The following is a 19,478-nucleotide window of genomic DNA, read 5'->3' as shown; positions in this document are numbered from 1 at the left end:
GACTGTTATTGCCGCCGCCGTGTGTGGGAGCGTGCATCTCAGGGACCTGAGCCGCATGACACGGGAACTGCAAGTGGGAGCGTTTGGTGATTTTGAAGAACTCCTGGAACATGGTAGATTGCCGTTTGTAGGTCTCAGGAAAGAGTGAGCTTTGTTTCATCTCCTTTCCTCCCCTGGTAATGCGAGAGATGCTTTCTCTCTCCCCCACCCCCAAATAATCAGTGGCTGTGGCTGGGTTTGGCAGCAAAGTGCTAAAGCGAGTGAAGTGCCCCAGGAACACCTTTCTTTGCCTGTCTCCAGGTGACGCTGGAAGAGCCCCCAGCTTTTCCTCGGCTGCAGATCTGAGCCTCTAAATCCTCCACCTGGGATCTGAAAGGAGCTCCCCCTCTCTCCCCCCCCCTCCCCAATTAATCACCAAGAGCGGCAGTCCTTCTGCAGGCAGATGCTGCCCACGTGGCAGCCAAGGGGCACTGCCCCCCAAGGAATGCAAAGGCCCCTTTCTGCCTCTGCTTCTCCCAGCGGCAGTTGCCCCAAGGCCCCTCAGCTCAGACATACACACACACACTCTTCTGTCTCTTTGGAAGGTGGAAGGTGGGGGGAGGCTTCCAGCCTGGAACATTTTATTTTGTTATCATTAAGCATTTACATTTTTGTTATAATTAAGTAAGTGTGTGTGTGTGTATCATGTATGTGTGTGTGTGTGTGTGTGTGTGTGTGTGTATATATATATATATATATATATGTGTGTATATATATATATATATATATATATATATAATTTAACATAAAAAAATATTAAATATATTAGCTTTTTTTAAAAAAATCGTATTAGTGGTCCTCGGGATTTAAAAGTATGAGATTGGTGGTCCCTGAGATCCAAAAGATTGGCGACCCCTGCTCTAAACATGTTATTGAGATTCTTTTCAGAGACCGCTTTACTATCATGGTTCATGCATGTTTTATCTGTTTCAATGGATTTGGGGTTTTTTTGTATGCCGCTGGGAGTCCACAGAGTTAGGCAGCTAGGATAAATTTCAAACCAGTGGACACATGACATAACAGGAGATCCTGCTTCCTCCTCTCCCTGTCATGGGAGGAGAGGGGGAAGAGAGCGGGCAGAAAATAACCCTGCTTGCTCTCCTTATCTTGCCATTTTTGCTGCGAACACCGGTGGGCAAGAGAGGTTGTGCAGTGGGACTCCCAGCATAGGGAGAACCTCCGCTCCCCGTCGCCCAGGGACAAACGGCTCAGAAGTCCAGGGGCCACAACTCAGCGGCAGGGGGAGTAGTCCCAGGTGGCCAATAGGAGCGGGGCAGGAGCTTCTCTAACCTCACCTCAGCCTGATATAACAGCTTGCCCCTCCCTTCCCAGCATTATATGCAAGTTTCGAAAGCAGCCGTTTGTTTTCTTCAGAAGGTGCTGGAGATTTTTCCCTTTCGCAACAGGTAGTTCTCCTTGCAGTCGCAGAAAAGACTAAGAAGCGCCACTCTAACGTTATATCTCTAAGTTCTCCTCCCACACAGCATCCGGCGCGGCGACTGCGTCTTCCGGCGAAAAGATGGCGTCGGAGCGTGCTGTGCCGAGTGACTTGTTCCCGCTGGTGCTTGGTTTCTTGCGGGAAAACCATTTCGATGGAGCGGCGCGGGCTTTTAAGAAAGCGGCTGGAGTGGTGAGGCCAAACTGGCGGGCACGCATGTGCATGGCCATCCTGGAAGGGCATCTTCCCACGTGATTGCAGGACAGGGAATCCCTGCCGCAGTTTCGGAAGTGCCTTTGGGAGGTCTGCGCGACTATCCGAATTGGCTGGCAGGATAGCCACGTGGATGTCTGCAGGGCAGGTGTTCCCAGGTGTAAGGAAGAAGAGGGAGGCTTGGAAGATCTTGTCGAGGTCGACTGCAGTCTTTTGGGAAATTTAGATGAAACCTTATGGGAATACTGTGGCCGCACGTGGCATTTAAAAGAAACGCTGCTACTCAACTACTACCTGGGGGGGATTCCTCTGGATTTAGAGTGTTACACCCCCTCATCGTCCCTGTGTTATTGCTGTCTCTGTACTGCCCTTTGCTTAGGTATAAGCGTGTAGCAAATAACAGTACAGGCAGTCCTCAACTTACAACCACAATTGAGCCAAAAATTTCTGTTGCTCAGTGAAACATTTGTTAAGTGAGTTTTGCCTCATTTTATGACTTTTTGCCACAGTTGTTAAAGGAATAGCTGCAGTTGGCAAATTAGTAACATGGTTGTTATGTGGAACTAGTTTCCTTGTTGACTTTACTTGTCAGAAAGTCACAAAAGGTAATCACATGACCCCAGGACACTGCAGCCATCATAAATGTGAGTCAGTTGCCAAGGATCTGAATTTTGATCATATGACCATGGGGATGCTGCAATGGTTGTAAGTGAAAAATGGTCATAGTCACTTTTTTCAGTAACGTAACTTTAAACAATCACTAAATGAATTTGTAAGTCAAGGACTACTTGTACTGTCATTAATAACTGTATTATATACTACTTATATATCTCAGTTTCTATATTGCATAATACATTGTATAAGAAGCTTAAAAAGCTTTTATAGGAAACAATATGCACTAAATTGATCTTTACTTTTAAAACTTAATTTAAACAGAAAACCTAGAAGTAATCTTATTTCTTAAAATAATGTTTTTAAGTGTTACCTTGCTAGATATTTCTTTCTACCAATAATATTACCAATAATAACAAACTTGTTTTGCTGATGTGTTTAGTTTAGTAAACCAAGCAAATTATATTGTGGTCTGCTTAAAAGCATTTATCAGCGCTTGAAAATCTGGTGGCCTTCAAGTGGAATTGTTTTATTGTTAAATGCACTACAGCTAGTCCCCAATAACCACAACTGAGCCTAGAGTTTCTGTTGCTTAAGTGAGAAATTTGTTTTGCTCCATTTTATGACTTTTCTTGCCACAATTAAATCAATCATTGCAGTTGTTAAATTAGTAACACGGTTATTAAGTGGATCTGGTTTCCCATTGATTTTGCTTGTCAGAAGATTGCAAAAGGTGATCACATGACCCCAGGACACTGCAACCATCATAAATGTGAGTCAATTCTCAAGCATCTGAATTTATGTGACCATGGGGATGCCACAAGGATCATAAGTGTGAAAAATGGTCATGTCACTTTATTCAGTGCCATTGTAACTTATTGTTGTAAGTTGAGGACCACCTGTATTTATGGGGAGAATGCTTTGTGTAACAGCTCTGTACTTATAGGATGTTTGCAAGATGACAGGATTGTTATATGTATCTGTAACTGTTAAAATATTATTTATCTTATTTTTTTCCCAATTTTCATTTTCTTTATGATTCTTTTGTAGACTGAGCAAGATCCAAATGCTGCTTCTCTCCTTGATATCTTCAGTTATTGGCTAAAGTAAGTAGCTTCTCTTCAGGGAAAAGATTATATATTTCTGTTTTAAACAATTTAGCTGACCAGTTTAATTTTAATCAGTAACTTGCTATGAGCTTTAAGTCTTTCTGCTGTTGATGTATGTGAAACTAATAATAATTAATAGGTTGGGAGTCTAAATGAGGGATGAGCAACCTGCAAACTTTGCAGCTTTCAGGGTCCTTCTGTTTATGATGTCTGAAAGTTGGCAACAGTTTTTCACCAATCCCAGAAGATAGGGAGCATGTGACATTTGTCCTAATACTTATTTCTAATAGCAAAATCTCTGAAACAAGAAAAAATTCAAGTGTGATTTACCCTGTTCATTTTACAATTGGCAGTGAATACAATAGTGTTGCCACAACTCTGGCATCCTATATGGCTATAGAAAGGTGCCACAGTTGGGGCAAGATCACTGCACAGTAAGCAGATACATGGAATAAAAAGTAGCAGAACACGGAACATATTGTAGCTCAGGGTTTAACAGGATTGTGGTTGAACCAAAATTTGGAATTATATGGCTCTTCAGGAACTACAACAAAGTCTAGATGGGTCTTCCAAAGTGAATAATCCCATTACCTTCTTTGCCTGCAACTTCTATGCTCCTAGCTTAGTCTTTGACCTTTTTTCCTCCAGTTGTCTCAGCCATTTTTTTTTTCTGATTTTAACTGCTACATTGTGCTCCCAACCTACACCTTCCCCACTCCCAATGCTGTTTTTTTTTTTCTCCTGCTGCTATCTTGCTTGAATTCAAAGGCAACAGGAACAACCTGACTGGTCTATCTACATTGCTCTTGATTATCCCAGCTCCTTTTCTCTGTGTGCTGTCACTATCTTGGTATTGCTGCCTCTGCAACACCTATCTGCACACAAAAAAAGTGGATCCAAACAAAACAATTGTTCAGGCAAGGCATGCTCTATTTACAGAATGTTTCTTTCACACATCTTTGTAGTTGAGTAAAATGCATTTGTTCTGCTTAACTCATGACCGTTTGTTCAGTGACTAAGGTTATAACAGCACTGAACAAATTGTGATTAGGAAAAATCTCAGAGTTTCAGCCATTCCAGCACCCAAGCAAGAGACTTTACACCATTTCTGACAAATGGCAGTCCAATTTCTTTTTGAAAGCTTCCAGTGATGAAGCTCCCACAACTTCCGAAGGCGAGCTATTCCATTGGTTGATTGTACACTGTCAGAAAATTTCTCACTTCTAAGTTGAATCTCTCCTTGATCAGTTTCCATCCATTACTCATTGTCTGGCCTTTTGGTGCCTTGGAAAATAGCTTGACCCCTTCCTCTCTGTGGCAGCCTCTCAAATACTGGAACACTGTTATCATATATTCCCTGGTCCTTCTCTTCACTAGACTACCCATACTGAGTACTTGCAAAACTGTTCATCATATGTTTTAGACTCCAGCCCCCTAATCATTTTGGTTGCTTTTCTCTGCATTCTTTCTAGAGTCTCAACATCTTTTTTATAGTGTGGTGACCAAAACTGGATGCAGTACTCTAGGTGTGGTCTTACTAAAGCTTTATAGAGTGGTATCAGTACCTCACCTGATCTCTCTGTTAATGCAATTTAGGATTGCATTAGCTTTTTTGGCTGCTACCACACATTGCTGGCTCATATTTAGCTGGTTGTCCACTAAGACTCCAAGATCCCTCTCATAGTTACTGCTGTTAAGCCTGGTTTCACCCAGTCTATATGTGTACTTTTGGTTTTTCATGCCTAAGTGCAAGACTTTACTTTTCTGTATATTGAATTTCATTTTGTTAGATAGGGCCCAGTGTTCAAGTCTGTCAAGCTCCATGTGGATCTTGAAGCTATCATCTAGGATATGGATGTCAAACTTGCGGCATCACGTTGCCATCATGTCATGTTTCATGACGTTTTTCCCATTTGTGGAGCTGGAGTGGGCGTGTGACGCATCCAGCCCGTGGGCCGCCAGTTTGACACCCCTGTTCTCCAGCACGATGATTGGAGAATCTGGGTTGACACATGCCATTCTGCCTGGAGACTGAGTCCATAATTTTAGCCATACCCCTTGTCAACTGTCACTTTCCCCAGTTCACAACTCAGTTTTGCCTGAGGAGGTTGTGGCTTGATTGGCTCTTCAATCTCCAGACAGAAGTGTGGATTCTTCAATTGTTCATTCTGTGCTATCAGGTTAGCTTTTGCAGCGCTTTAAAATGCTGCCGAGGCTTTTTTCCCCTTTCCTTTTTGTTGTTCCTTAGAGTCCCTATAGCTTTCCTCCCTTGCAGCTGCTTTCTGTCAGGGAGGGGTTTTTTCCCCGCGCACTAAAGAGCTGTTTTTTTCACCTTTTAAAAGGCTTTTTTTCTTTTTTCCGCTTAGCGGCTTTATTGATCTTTGCAGTTTGGCTTTTTAGCATCGCTTGTGTTAAGGAGCCTCCTTTGGCTTGGCCATCCTCTGCTGTCAGTTTTGCTTTTTTTCCCTGACAGCTTCAGACTTAGAGCTACAGGGACAGTGTGCTGGCTTGCCACCTCAGCCCAGCCTTCTTTAGTCCCATTCAGCAGCAGTCAACGAAGGTGCTAAAGTGCTGTCAAGAGGGCTGATCAGTTTCTGATGGGCAACAGCATGGCAGGGCAGAAAGCCTCTTCTTCACCTCCCAGCAAAAAAGCCAGCTCCAGAAGAGGCAAATCAGCCAGCCAGGAGGCTGCTGGAAAACTCAAGGCAAAAGCCCTTCACTCCAGAAAACTTTCCAGAGCTGAAGAAAAGGATACGGACAGGAGAATGAGAGCTCTGGAGAAACAAATTTCCAGAGCACAGCAGGAAAGTATGCCAGCTCTTGCCTTGTCTGAAGCAATCTCCACCTCCCCCCAGGTTTGCAGACTACTGTTGCAGTTCCTATGAGCTGGTCACCAGAGGGCGATAGGGAACATTTTTCTATATTTCCAACAAGGTTTAATTCAAACTGAACAGTTTCCCTTTGACTGTAGGGCAACTGTAGGCCCTGATCCCCAGTTTAGGCAAAGATCTTTAGCCCCTGAAGCTCCCTTTACTCCAACTTCAGCAGGTTTCCCCCCAGCTGAGAGGCATGAATCTGGACTATCTGAGGAACTTAAGGTCCTCATTTCACATGCTATCTCCCAGGGTGTGGCCAATACCCTGCATCTGGGGAGCAGGGCTGCTTCTGTCTCTTCTGAGACACATTCCCAGCAACCTCACCATTATTTGTATGCCAGAGAGGCTGAGCAATCACATAGATCCACATCCCCAGCTCACTCATTCAGGATAGAGCCCCTGTATTAGAGGAGGTGGAATTGGGTCAAGGTTTCTCTGATGATGAACTCGAGATGGTTCCTGATGCCCCTCCTTTTATGGGACTCTTCCGTGCAGCGCTGTTCAGGTCCCTCCTTCATAAAGCCAAGGCCACTGCCCAAATTGGGAACCCTTCATCCATACCTGTGGAACCTTCGAGTCCTCAGGTGTTAGACAAGGCTGAGTTCTCTGAACCAGTCATTACGCAGAAGAACATCCCCTGTCCCAGGTTTTTTCTTTTTTTTTCTTTTTTTTTTTACTTTTTTTTTTATTTTATTTTTTTTTCCAGGTTTTTTCTTGATGTTCAAAGGCAGTGGAGCCAGCCTGGGACTTTTCCCAAACTAGGCAGTAATGATAGGAGGTACTTCAATATGGATCCTTCCTTGTCAGATACTTGGAGTTACCCTCAGTGGATGATCCTCTGGCCTTTCTTGTTTCCCCCTCAGCAGTCTCTGGGGACATGGCTGAGGCCTTAAAGGCCGAGGATAGAAAGGCGGAATTTCTGTACACACTTGGCCAATGCTTGGGTGCTTAAAGTAGCCACAGCCACCTCCTTTTTTGTAAGGACCTCCTTACTCTAGCTTAAGGAGTTACAGGCGAGAGTTCCCCCAGAGGAGACATGCATTCACCAAGACATTAACAAACTGGTGGCAGCAGCCGAGTTTTCGACTGATTCCTCATTGCATGCTGCCCGTTTCTCCTCTAACAATACCTCCCGTAAGCTCTTGTGGCTTCGTCAATGGCAGGCAGGTGCAAAGACCAAATGGAGGTTGGCTTCTGCTCCTACATGGGTTTGACTCTCTTCGGAGAGACCTTGAACCCATTTCTGACAGAGAACAAGACAAGTGTAAAGTCTTGTCCTCTGTTACTTGGAGAGCTGATAGGCGGGCTTTGCTGTATGGGCGTCAGCCTTCCTTTTGCCAATCGGACAGTGTTGCTGATTCCTCCTCCTCCTCAGCGTTCTTTCCCCCCCAGGTCTGACCAACAGGACAGACCTCCCTTCCGGGATAGGCTTAGACGGCAACAGCATCCTCAGGCCAAGTGGCCCTTTTGTGGGGGAGGGGGGACGTCCCTTTCGCCGCTTCAAGTGACTGCCAGAGCTCTCCACCCATTGGCGGGTACCTAGGTCTATTTGCCCACCAATGGGAAAGGATGACTTCGGACTTGTGGGTTTTGAACACTCTAAGATTCGGCCTAACTCTGGAATTTTTCTCCATTCCTCCGAGGCACTTTGTCCATTGCTCCATCTCCAGAACCATTTCCAAGAGAGATCTCATGCACAAGGCGATCCAACACTTCTTAGAGAACCAGGCCATCGAGCCAGTCCCGGAAGATCAACGGGGGCACGGATTCTACTTGATTGTCTTCCTCGTTCCAAAGGCCTCGGGGGGATGGAGACCAATTCTGGACCTCAAAAGGTTAAACGTCCATTTGACGTACAAGAGGTTCAAAATGCACTCTCTGCAGTCAATCTTGGACAGCATCAGAGAGGGCGACTTCCTGTCATTGATCAATTTGACGGAGGCTTATCTCCACATCCCCATCCATCCCCGGCACCGATGGTACCTCAGGTTCTGTTACTCAGATCTTCACTTTTAGTACAGAGCTCTACTGTTTGGTTTAGCCTCAGCTCCCAGGTCATTCACAAAGATCCTGGCGGCACTGGCGGTGTATCTCAGGTCCATCCCGGTGCGTCTCCAGTGCTACCTGGATGATATTCTCATCCAATCGTCCTCGTCCCAGCTTGCCCAGCAGGATCTAGAGACTACAATCCGTGTTCTTCAGGAACACGGATTCTCCATAAACTTTCACAAAAGTCACCTGGTTCCGACCACTTGACTGCTCCATTTAGGAGCAGTGATAGATGTGCAAGGTCTACCTTTCCCAGGAGCGACAGGACAGTATCAAGTCCTTGGTCACTCAAATCAGGACAGAACGCTTGGTTCCATTGTTAGTTCTCTCTCAACTCCTGGGAAAGATGGTCTCTTGCATAGCCATTGTTCCATGGGCCAGATCGCACCTAAGGACTCTGCAATGGTTCCTCCTACCATTCCAGAGGAAAGGGAGCAGCAATTCCAGAGCCAAGGTCAGGGTCCTATTAGAGACTCTCAGGTCCCTCAGTTGGTGGGTGTCCCCAGCGATAGTCTGGGGAACATTATTCAAGGAGCCCAGCCATCTGACCTTGATCGCAGATGCCAGCCTTTTCGGATGGGGGGCCCATCTCCAACAACAGTTGGCTCAAGGACAATGGTCTCAGGCAGACCTGAAGAATAACATCAACTGGCTGGAGCTCCAAGCCATCCATCTTGCGCTTCGTCACTTCGAAGCCACGGTAGAGGGACAACACCTATTGATTTTGACAGACAATGTGGCCGCAAAAATGCATATCAACCACCAGGGGTGCACCCATTCGAGCTCTCTCATGCGCGAGGTGGACCAATTATTTCTCTGGGCAGAAACTCACCTGAGTTCCATCAAGGCGGAACACATCTCGGGGTTGGCAAACATGCAGGCATTCTCAGCCGGAGCACGGTGGACCACTCAGAGTGGTGACTGCACCTGGACATCTTCTGGGAACTGTGTCAAAGGTTTGGCCATCCAGTCTTGGACTTATTTGCCACCCCGACGAACTCACAACTGCCCAGATACTTCATGAGGTTTCAAACCCTGGGTGCAGAGGGAGTCAACTCCCCCCCGCTGTTCTTGGCCCAGGGGACTGTTGTATGCCTTCCCTCCTCTCCCCATCATACAGAGAGTAATCTGGAAACTTCTCATGGAGCAGGCGGAGCTCTTGTTGATCGCGCCCCATTGGCCCAGACAACCCATGTTTTGCAGACCTCGTCAGTCTCTCTGTGTCCCAGACTTGGAGAATCCCTCAAGACAGGATCTCTCTCAGCCTTGGTCCATCCGGAGCCTCAGTGGCTCCAACTGACCACCTGGCACTTGAGAGGGGGCTCCTGACGAGGGACAACTTCTCAAGGGTGATTCAGACGATACATGCTTCCAGGAGGCCTTCCACCAACAGAATTTACAATTCTACTTGGAAGGCATTCTGTAGTTGGTGTGTTAAGTCAGGTCTGGATCCCACAGCAGTCTCCATCCCTCAGATCCTGGACTACTTGCAAGAGGGTCTGGATGAAGGGTTAGGCCCTAATACTATCTGAAGACAAGTAGTGGCCTTGTCCTCAGTATTGACTTATGGGGATTTAGACTCCATAGCGCACCATCCTGTCGTGCGTTCCTTTTTGAGGGGGGAGGCTAATTTAAAGCCACCTGTTGTTCACAGGTATCCAACCTGGGACTTAGCTAAGGTTTTACATGCCCTTACCACCCTTAGAACCTCTCAGGTCTACGAGTCTGCAGTTTTTGTCCTTTAAAGTCACCTTTTTAGTAGCCATCACATCGGCCAGGCGAATTTCAGAACTAGCTGCTCTCTCTGTAAGAGAGGAGCTCTGCAACTTCCACGCAGACAGGGTGGTTCTACGTCTGGATCCCTCCATCATCCCCAAGATCAACTCGTGGTTCCACTGGGCCCAGGAGATAGTGTTGCCAAACTTCTGTCCAGCTCCTTCCCATCCACTGGAACAGAGGTGGCACACTCTGGATGTAAGGAGGGCCTTATGCAGGTACATAAAACAGACTTTACCTCACAAAAAATCCGAATTGCTGTTTGTCTCATTTCAACCTTCCTCTCTGGGTTCAAAGGTCACTCCATCAACCATTGGTCGTTGGATAAGGGCGTGCATTGCAAAGGCCTGTGAGACATAGTTGATTCCAGCCCCCAGATGATTGACTGTTCAGTCGACTCAAAGTGCTGCCACCACAGCCGCATGAGCGACACAGGCTTCGATCGAGGAAATCTGTAGGGCAGCAACATGGTCCTCACCATCTCCCTTTGTGTGCCGCTATAAGTTGGACACCTTTGCTCTGTTGAGGCTGCCTTTGGGAGGAGGGTACTTCAGCGAGTGCATGTAGCTAGGGGAACTCAGGACCACAATCCCTGCCCATAGGGACACCAGGCTTTGGTATGTCCCGGCTATGGATTTTCCAATTGTGCTGGAGAAACAGCGTTGTCTTACCTGAATGCTTCTTATCATGACAATGGAAAATCCATTCCCTCCCTAGGAGGCAGTTAGTAACTTTGTCCAGCACAGTAACACCGGAGGAGCCAGCGCCACCAACGAGTCCTTCAGATGCTGCGCCTTTGTCATGAACTGGGGAAAGTGACAGTTGACAAGGGGTGTGGCTAAAATTATGGACTCAGTTTCCAGGCAGAATGGCATGTGTCAACCCAGCTATGGATTCTCCATCGTCGTGATGAAAAAAAGCATTCAGGTAAGATAACACTCTATCTAGGGTGTTAGCTATTCCTGCCAGCTTAGTATCATCCGCAAATTTGGTAAGTTCCCCTTCTATTCCCTCATCTAAGTTGTTTGTGAAGATATTGAAGAGTACTGGGCCTAAGATGGATCCTTGTGGTGCCCCACTGCTTACTTCCCTCCATGTAGATGTAGACCTATTAAAGACTACTCGTTGAGTACGGTTTGTCAACCAATTATGAATCCATCTGGTAGTGGTCTTATCCCACTTTTTTCTAGCTTACTAAGAGAAGGTTGTGGTCTACTTTGTCAAATACCTTGCTGAAGTCTATGTTATGTCCATGGTATTTCACTGGTCTATTAATTCAGTCACTACATTGAAAAATGAAATAAGATTGGTTTGGCATGATCTGTTTTTTAACAAACCCATGGTGACTGCTAGTTATTACTTTCCTCGTTTCTAGATGTTGGCAGATCTGTTTTTTTTTATTATCTTTTCCAGTATCTTCCCAGGTATTGATGTTAGGCTGATTGGTTTATAGTTTCCTGGGTCTATTTTTTCCCCTTCTTTGAAAATGGGAACCACATCAGCTCTTTTCCAGTCCTCTGGTAGTTCCCCGGTGCTCCAGTTTTTGAAAGATTTGGTACAGTGGTTCTGCCAGCTCCTTTAGAATTCTGGGATGTAATATATCAGGTCCCAGTGATTTGTATTCATCAAGATCAGACAAGTGTCCTCTTACCATTTTTTTTGCTTATTTTAACTTTTATTTCGAGTCTGTCTTTTACAGTTACGTTTTTGGTGGGTTGAGCTATAATTTCTTTTTTGTGTGAAGACCAATGCAAAGAATGAGTTTAGCAGCTCTGCTTTCTCTCTGCTGTCTGTTACTTCTTCGCTGTTTTCTCTGTTTAGTGGACCAGCTGTTTCCTTGACTTTTTTCTTGTTATTTATATGTTGGAAGAAACTTTTTTTTATTATCTTTGACTTTTAGTGCAAGTCTTTGTTCATTCTGAGCCTTTGCTTTCTTGACTTTGTCTTTGCAGATTCTGGCTATCTGCTGATATTCTGCCTTAATTATGTGTCCCTCTTTCTATTTTTTGTACTTGTCCTTTTTGCCTTTCAATTTGTCATAGAAATCTTTGCGCAGCCATGCTGGTTTCTTCTTGGATTTCTTTTTCAGTGGTATTGTGCTGGACTGGGCTTTTATGATCATATTTTTCAGAGTTTCCAAAGTTCTCTCTGAGTTTGTCAAAATCAGCTCTTTTAAAATCTAAGACTCTGATATCATTATGTTCTATTAGTTTTGCTTGTGTTATGTTGAATTCTAGTATGTCGTGGTCTCACCCAAGGTTCCTGCAGTTTCATCTTCCTCTACCACTTCTTCTGTGTTTGTAAGAATTAAGTCCAGTATGGCTGTCCCTCCAGTTCCCTCCTCTACCTTTTGGATAATAAAGTAGTCAGCTAGATTGGTCAGGAACCTATTTGATTTCTCACTTGGTGCAGAATTAGTCTTCCAATTGATGTCAGGGTAATTGAAGTCCCCCATTACTATTGTAGTGTGTTTCCTACATATATTTGTTAGTTGGTTAGCAAAAAGGACCTATATTTTTTCTGCTTGGTTGGGTGACATGTAGTAAACACCTATGGCCATTTCATTCTTTTTTTCTTTTATATTGACCTATATGCATTTGAGGAGGTTTTCATCTTTGGTTTCATGCATTTCTATAGCAATATAGTAATCCTTTATGTACAGTGCAACTCTACCTTCTCTTTTATGGGGCTTGCATTTTTTTGAAGAATTTGTAACCTTCTATAAGCTTGTTCCAGTCATGGGTTTCATCCCACCAAGTTTCTGTAATTCCAGCTATATCAGGAGTCTGCAACCTTAAACACCCAAAGAGCCATTTGGACCTGCTTCCCATAGAAAAGAGAACACCAGGAGCCACAAAACCTGGGTAGGTGTGGCCAACACAGTGTCACTCACTCCCACCAGATCACATGACACGCCCCCCCCCAGCCACACCTACCCAGGTTTTGTAGCTCCTGGTATTTTCTCTAGAAAACAGGTATCTTTCTCTCCCTCTTCCTCTCTCTCTTTCTCTCTCCTCTCTCTCTCATATTGTGATGACCCAAAGGGGCGTGGCACAAAGGCAACACAGTCACATAAGTAAGAGTCCCTTTAGTACCTCCAACTTTGCCCCCAGTGTCCAGTTACCTTCGGCTGGAGAAAAAACTCCCAAGAAGTCTTTCAGTGGAGGAAATTCAGTCCGAAAATGAAGTACATACAAATTGTAAATAAAAATTCACACAAACTATGCTGCAGTAATTAACTTGACATGGCAGGAGAAGGAATTGCAGACTTGAAAGTCTAGCAAAACACACACCGTTGGAAAGATGCCAGGAACCCACATAAACCACGACAATAAAAGATAACTCATAATTTGCTTCCAACAATTTTGCTGTGCGTAGCTTCCCTTTTTAAACACTGTGTTCCCAGCTGCAGCTAATTAAGGGGATTAGGGCCCTTTCCTCCCCCGTAAACCATGCAACTCACGTTACTCCCTTCTCCGTTCCTCCCTGCGTGCCCTAGGATAAAGAGGGGGTGGGCCTGGGTCTTCCTCTGAATTCCCTCTGTCTTGCTCTACCTCTCCCTTGCTCTACCCAGCCGGACTTTGCCCTTCCCCAGTTTCTTCCACAGCCAACGGAGCCACACTCCTACTCCCTGTCAGCTGCTTGACCTCCCCCTTGAATCAGATTCTGAAGGGAATGACACTCATCTGCGTCTCATCTCTTTCTTTCTCCTTCTCTTTTCCTCTCTTTCTCCTTTCTTTCTTTCTCTCTCATCTGTCATCTGTCTCTTTCTCCCTCTCTCATCTCTCATTTCTCTCTCTGTCTCTCTCTCTCTCTCTCTCATCTCTCTTTCATCTCTTTCTTTCTCTCTCTCATCTCTCCTCCCTCCCCCCTCGTGTGTGTGTGTGTGTGTGTGTGTGTGTGTGTGTGTGTGTTCCCTCTTGAACCATTTCCAAAAATAGGCAAGAGTTGGGTTTTGGTTTTGTTGATGTTCTTTCTTCTTTGGGTGCTTTTTACCATATAATTTAAATCAAGAGTCATTTCAGGTTCCCAGATAAATGAAGCTCTTTCGTCCCCCTGCTGTGGCTCCCTGTTGGCTGAATCCACCACTGGCTGGCCCCACCCTCGCCCTCCCCTCGCAGTCACTCCTCGCCTGCTCTGAGAAGAGAAGGGCGACGGTGGCAGATGGAAACTCGCTCTGTATTCCAGAGCGGGAGTGGTGCCCCTCTACTTGCCTCTTCTTCCGGCCCTTCTTGGTACTGTGTGTACCAGGGAGACTCACAACTTTCTCTCTGCCCCAAGACACTAGCTGGGCCAGCTGCAGCTAATGCTCCACATTGTAATGGGCTCCAGGAGGAGGAGGGGACGCCGCAAGGCGCTGCAATAGCAGCGAGCAGGCCATGGAGACGGTGAGAGGAATATAGGGAGACACGTGACTTTATCTCTGCCCTGAGACATTGACTGGGCCTGCTGCAGCTGATGCCGCTGCTCTCGCCACCTCCATGGCTGCTCGCTGTCTTGGGATGGAGAAAAGTTGTGTGTCTTCCCCAGCAGCCAAGGTGTGCGCAGCACTAACAAGGGCTGGAAAAAGAGGCAAGAAGAGGGGCACTTTGCTCCCACTCTGGAATATGGAGCAAGTCTCCATCCGTTGCCATCGCCCTTCTCAGGGCAGGTGAGGAGTGAGTGGGAGGGGAGGGCGAGGAGCGGGGCCAGCCACTGGTGGGATCATCCGATGGAGCCACAGGAGAGGGCCCAAAGAGCCGCATACGGCTCTAGAGCTGCACGTTGCCGACCCCTGAACTACCTTCATAGTATTAATAGTTCAAGTTCACCCTATTTGTTCCCCAGACTTTGTGCATTTGTATAAAGGTACCTGAGATCTTTATATCTGACTCTGGATATGCTTCCTATATCTCCTGTTTGAGTTTGTTGTTGAGTAAGTCACCTCCCACCCATACACCGTCTTCCCAGCCCCTCTGTGCTTCATCATGCTGGCTGTTTTGCACACCCACAGCACTCCTCTGACCCTCACACACCTTTCATCTACTATATCTTTCATACACACCTTTGTATGTTCTCCCCAATCTGCATCTCATATACCCCCTTGCACACCCTCCCTGATCTGCATTGTGCTCTTGCTTACCCTTGTTTCCTCAAAGTATGAATTTATTAGGTATGCCATATTGGCACAGCTGGTGAATACCCAACTCTGAAGGACCCGAGGTTTTCCCCACCCAAATCAAACCCCAAAGTTCTTGCCCCCAGGCCACACGTCCATCACATGGTCCAATCAGGTCACAACTCCCTTTGGGTTCAGTCCACGCCTTCCCAGCAACTGGTGAGAACATCCTTGGTTCCCAGGTGAAAGAATTTTATTTTGGCTACACATCCCCAGCTATCTCTATTTCTCCCCTCCCATTCCCACAGCTTCAGCCAGCCTTGCTGTGGCAGCCCTGAAGATGCTCAAAATGGCTTCAGGGCTGACAGCTAGCTTTCCCACTGTCTTTAGTTGTGAAAAGCCAGAAGTAAGTTGACTCGCCAAACAATCATGACATCCAGTGAACCAATAGTAACCTGAATTGTGCTTTACAACTTAGAGATGAACATTCTAATCCCAATTGTTATAAATTGTGAAGTATATGTATATAACTTCATGAGTTTATTTGCTAGCAGCTGTATGTTATAAAGGCATACATATTTGTAAATAAATAAGACATGCTTCATTTATACTATATAAAGAAGTAAAATTAAGGTTGTGGGGATATTTACTAGTAGTTGCATTTTTATACTAAATTATTCTGTAGTCCTTTAATATTAATAAGCTTTGTTTTCCCAAGAAATATTCATTGTATAAGTTAATAAGATACCAGCAGTAACTGTATTATCTCTGCAGGCATTTTGAATGTTTCAAATGGGCCCTTTGGGATTTTTTAAATTACAAATTGAGATAGAAATGCTATAGATATAATCACAGCTTCTTGACTAATTTAATCTTTATGAATATGTTTTCATTTTTCCCCACCCTCTATATTGGAGCATGATGGTCTCTTTTTCAGTCATTAGATATGCCCAGTTGTGTTTACCATCACACACTGGCTAAATCATATGTCTCCTGAACATTCGAAAACTTAATATGGAATGGAGATTCTTATACTTTCTCATTCACCCATCCATTCAGATCACCTATTGCAAAAAAACAGCAAGCATTTGCAAATGGGTCTCCTGCAAAGAAGACAAAGAAAGAATCCTTATCTAGATATAAAAGTTCCAGTGAAAATGAAATCCCTCCAGTCAAAAAACAAGGTGAGGCTTGCTGGTTTATGTCTAGTGTAATATTTCATGCTTTTTTGTTATATTACTAGTAAATGTCTCATAGTTTGATTCCCCTTTTGACTCAGAGAATGATATTTCATCAGTAACATAGCAGATACTTGTTTACCATAATGGAGGAGTATTTTTATTTATATATTTATATATTTTATATGTTATATATTTATATATTATATATTTACCATTATGAAGCTTTTGTCAAATCTTCCAATTGCCAGAATACATCCAAAAGTGCTTGTTTCAGAACAGCCAAATTCAATCAGTTTCAGTTGAGAAACTACATATCTTAGATTGAAATCAGATCTAGTAATGCAAGAGAATTTGATGTATGATACTTTGAGAAGCCGTCATTAGCAGACCTGTTTAGATAAGTTCCATGTCAGGCCTGTTCCAGCTCAGAACCCTAAGAAATAAAAACCCTCAACTCCATTTGGTTGAAATGACAGGTTCTTTTACTTGGTTAAGTGGTTGCAGCAAAAGGAAGGCTAAATCTTAAGATTCCCGCACAAAACATGTTCTTCCCCTGGCCTTTCCCCCTTGACTAGTCCATCTCCGTCCAATTGCATACTGTTCAGATGTTTTTGGGAACAGAATGGATGGCTGGTGCTATGAAGCAGTTTCACATTCTGTTCCCAGGCCAGGAGTCCTTGAAGACTAATATATGCTGGTTCTCACACCTCTGGTTTCTGTCAAGGCTGTCACCCTCCTTTCCTCTCATCTCCATTCACTACATTCCATCCCCCCCGCACTTTATGACAGGATGCCAGCAAAGCGTAGAAGCAGTAGATGGCAGATCTGACACTCCATCTATTAATGCTCAAGAAAGAGAGCAACCAAAAATCAAGGAAAGAAGCAAACAAAGCTAGATACACTCTTCTTACTTATTAATTAACATCCAAATAAACAAGAGCAATCATGATTCAGTACCACCTAAAAAAAGTATTAAGGAAGGCAAGGCTTAGAATAAGCTACCATATAAAAATATCCAGGAAATTTACTTCTTCCCCCACTCACATGTTAATGAAACCTGGTAATAAAATGCTTGCAGGAATGTTAATGAGGATGTTTAATGAAACCTGGTAATAAAATGCTTATAAGAAAAGCAGCATGTCCAATAATCCTACAATAATCTTACAGAATACATGGCGGGAATTTCTACATACCTTTCTACCACTGTCAATAGGGGAAAGCAAAATGGTTCCACACTGAGAAGATTTGTGCAGCATAGTGTTCTTAAGGGCATGTACAAAATGAAAATTATAAAAAGTTTTGTTCAGAGCTTGGAACAAAAAACACCATTTAGAATATCCCACTGGAATTTTTGAGTGAGTTGCAATGTGGCAACAAATCTGAAATATGTTTCATTTCCTGCCATAGAAAACACTGGGAATTTGAAACAAGCTCCTTGTTTCCTTGTGTTTCCTCCTGGGATTGGAGGTGTTTTTAACTTGTTTGACTCTTCCATTCCACTGATAGACAGGACAAAACATTTTCTTTTGTGGCTCTTAGGAAGCTTTAAAGAGCCCCTCCCTATCTGTATCAGTTGATGAATACTAAAAAAAGCTCATTCAAAATGAAAGACAAGGGTAAACCAAAAAAGCCATCTTCATAAAGGATGAGTTCCGGGTGTCTTCATCCATGGGTATAAAACATCCATTTCATGATAAATCAGGTATTCTGTTTCCCTCCTATATCTGCATCCTCAGTTTGGGGAACTACTTGCTGAACTAAAGGAACCAAGCAACACTTGCTACAGCACTTGTCTGCTGAAAGAAATTTCAGCCAAGATCTGCAACATTTAACATTCAAAGAGTCATTTGGACCCATTTCCCACAGAAAAAGAAAACACTGGGAGCCACGAAACCTGGGTGGGTGTGGCCAACTCAGCATCATTCCCACACAGTCACACAACACACACACCCAGCCATGCCTATCCAGGTTTCGTAGCTCCCAGTGTTTTCTGTGGGAAATGGGTCCCTCTCTCCCTCTCATTTCTGTTTTTCTCTTTTCCACTCCCTCTCTCTTCTTCCTTCCCTTCCCTTCTTTCTTTTTCTTTCTCATTGAATATAATAGCAAATCCAAAATAAAGTTGCTAATTGTGAGAAATTGCTTCTCCATAATCTTTTCATAGTAAACACTTGATAGAAGCTGGCAAGATTGTACTAACAGCAATAGCATATATATTTTGATTTCTTTTGAGTTTGACAATATAATACATTATCCAGAATTATACATAATTTTATTTTCAGATGCATTTTTGCCATCTCTGTTATTCCCTTTTTTTAAAAATCAGACTGTCTTCCAATTTGTACCTTCTGGCAAACTGCAGCTTTCTTGGCAAGAGATCTAGCTTGCCATTGCTTTCATCATAGGTCTGAGAGAATTCTTTCTTTCTTTTTTCTCTTTCTTCCTTTTTCTCCCACTTCTCTGTCATTTGTTTCCCTCTCTTTTCTCTCTCTCTCATTCTCTCCCTCCAGCTCTCTTTCATTACTCTCTCTCTCTCTTTCTCTCCTTCTCATTTCTGTTTTTCTCTTTTTCCTCTCCTCCTCCTCCTCTCATTTGTTTCCTTCTCTTTTCCTCTCTCATTCTCTCTCTCCAGCTCTCATTTCTCTCTCCCTCTCTCTGTACACCTTCTCTGTCTCTCTCATTTGTTTCTTTCCTGTCTTTCATTCTCTCCCTCCATCATTTTCTCATTTCTCTCTCTCTTTCTCTCCTCTCTCTCTCCTCTCTCTCTCTCTCGTACACCTACACTCATGTGCACCAGTGGGATACCCTCCTGGGCCAGGATCACAGCGGTGGTGGTGACAGCGACTTTTCCTGCCATCACTGCATGCTCAGGTGGGTAGCCGGTGACACTGCACAGAAGAGCCGGAGCTCTTCCTTCCCTGCATCTGGCGGCGACTTCTGCTCTCCCTCATTCCAATCCTTCCTGAGCCAACACAAAGGGGACAGAATCTGGCATGGGTTGGCACGGAATTGCAAAAAGCAGCCAGCTGCAGGCAGTGCAGAGAAAACGCTAGGAGTGCTTCAGCCGCATGGCTCTGCACAAAGACCTAC

The 19,478-nt window shown here is 44.5% G+C and overlaps 1 protein-coding gene across 1 annotated transcript in view; it reads left to right on the top strand.

The window, feature by feature from the left end:
• Positions 1–1,548: 1,548 nt before the first annotated feature.
• NOLC1 (nucleolar and coiled-body phosphoprotein 1) overlaps positions 1,549–19,478 on the top strand; it is a 51,404-nt gene continuing 33,474 nt past the window's right edge. Inside the window, exons 1-3 of the mRNA XM_026674269.2 lie at positions 1,549–1,669; positions 3,353–3,408; positions 16,270–16,394. Of these exons, the coding sequence (XP_026530054.2) occupies positions 1,559–1,669; positions 3,353–3,408; positions 16,270–16,394 (292 nt within the window). The 5' untranslated portion in view covers positions 1,549–1,558. The remainder of the gene's footprint in view (positions 1,670–3,352; positions 3,409–16,269; positions 16,395–19,478) is intronic.

The sequence above is a fragment of the Notechis scutatus genome, chromosome 4 (genome assembly GCF_049901735.1).
Source record: "Notechis scutatus isolate UNSWTSFEM ecotype Mainland chromosome 4, rNotScu1.2, whole genome shotgun sequence".
In the NCBI taxonomy this organism is placed as follows: Eukaryota; Metazoa; Chordata; class Lepidosauria; order Squamata; family Elapidae; genus Notechis; species Notechis scutatus.
This window is presented reverse-complemented; position numbering and strand designations above follow the sequence as displayed.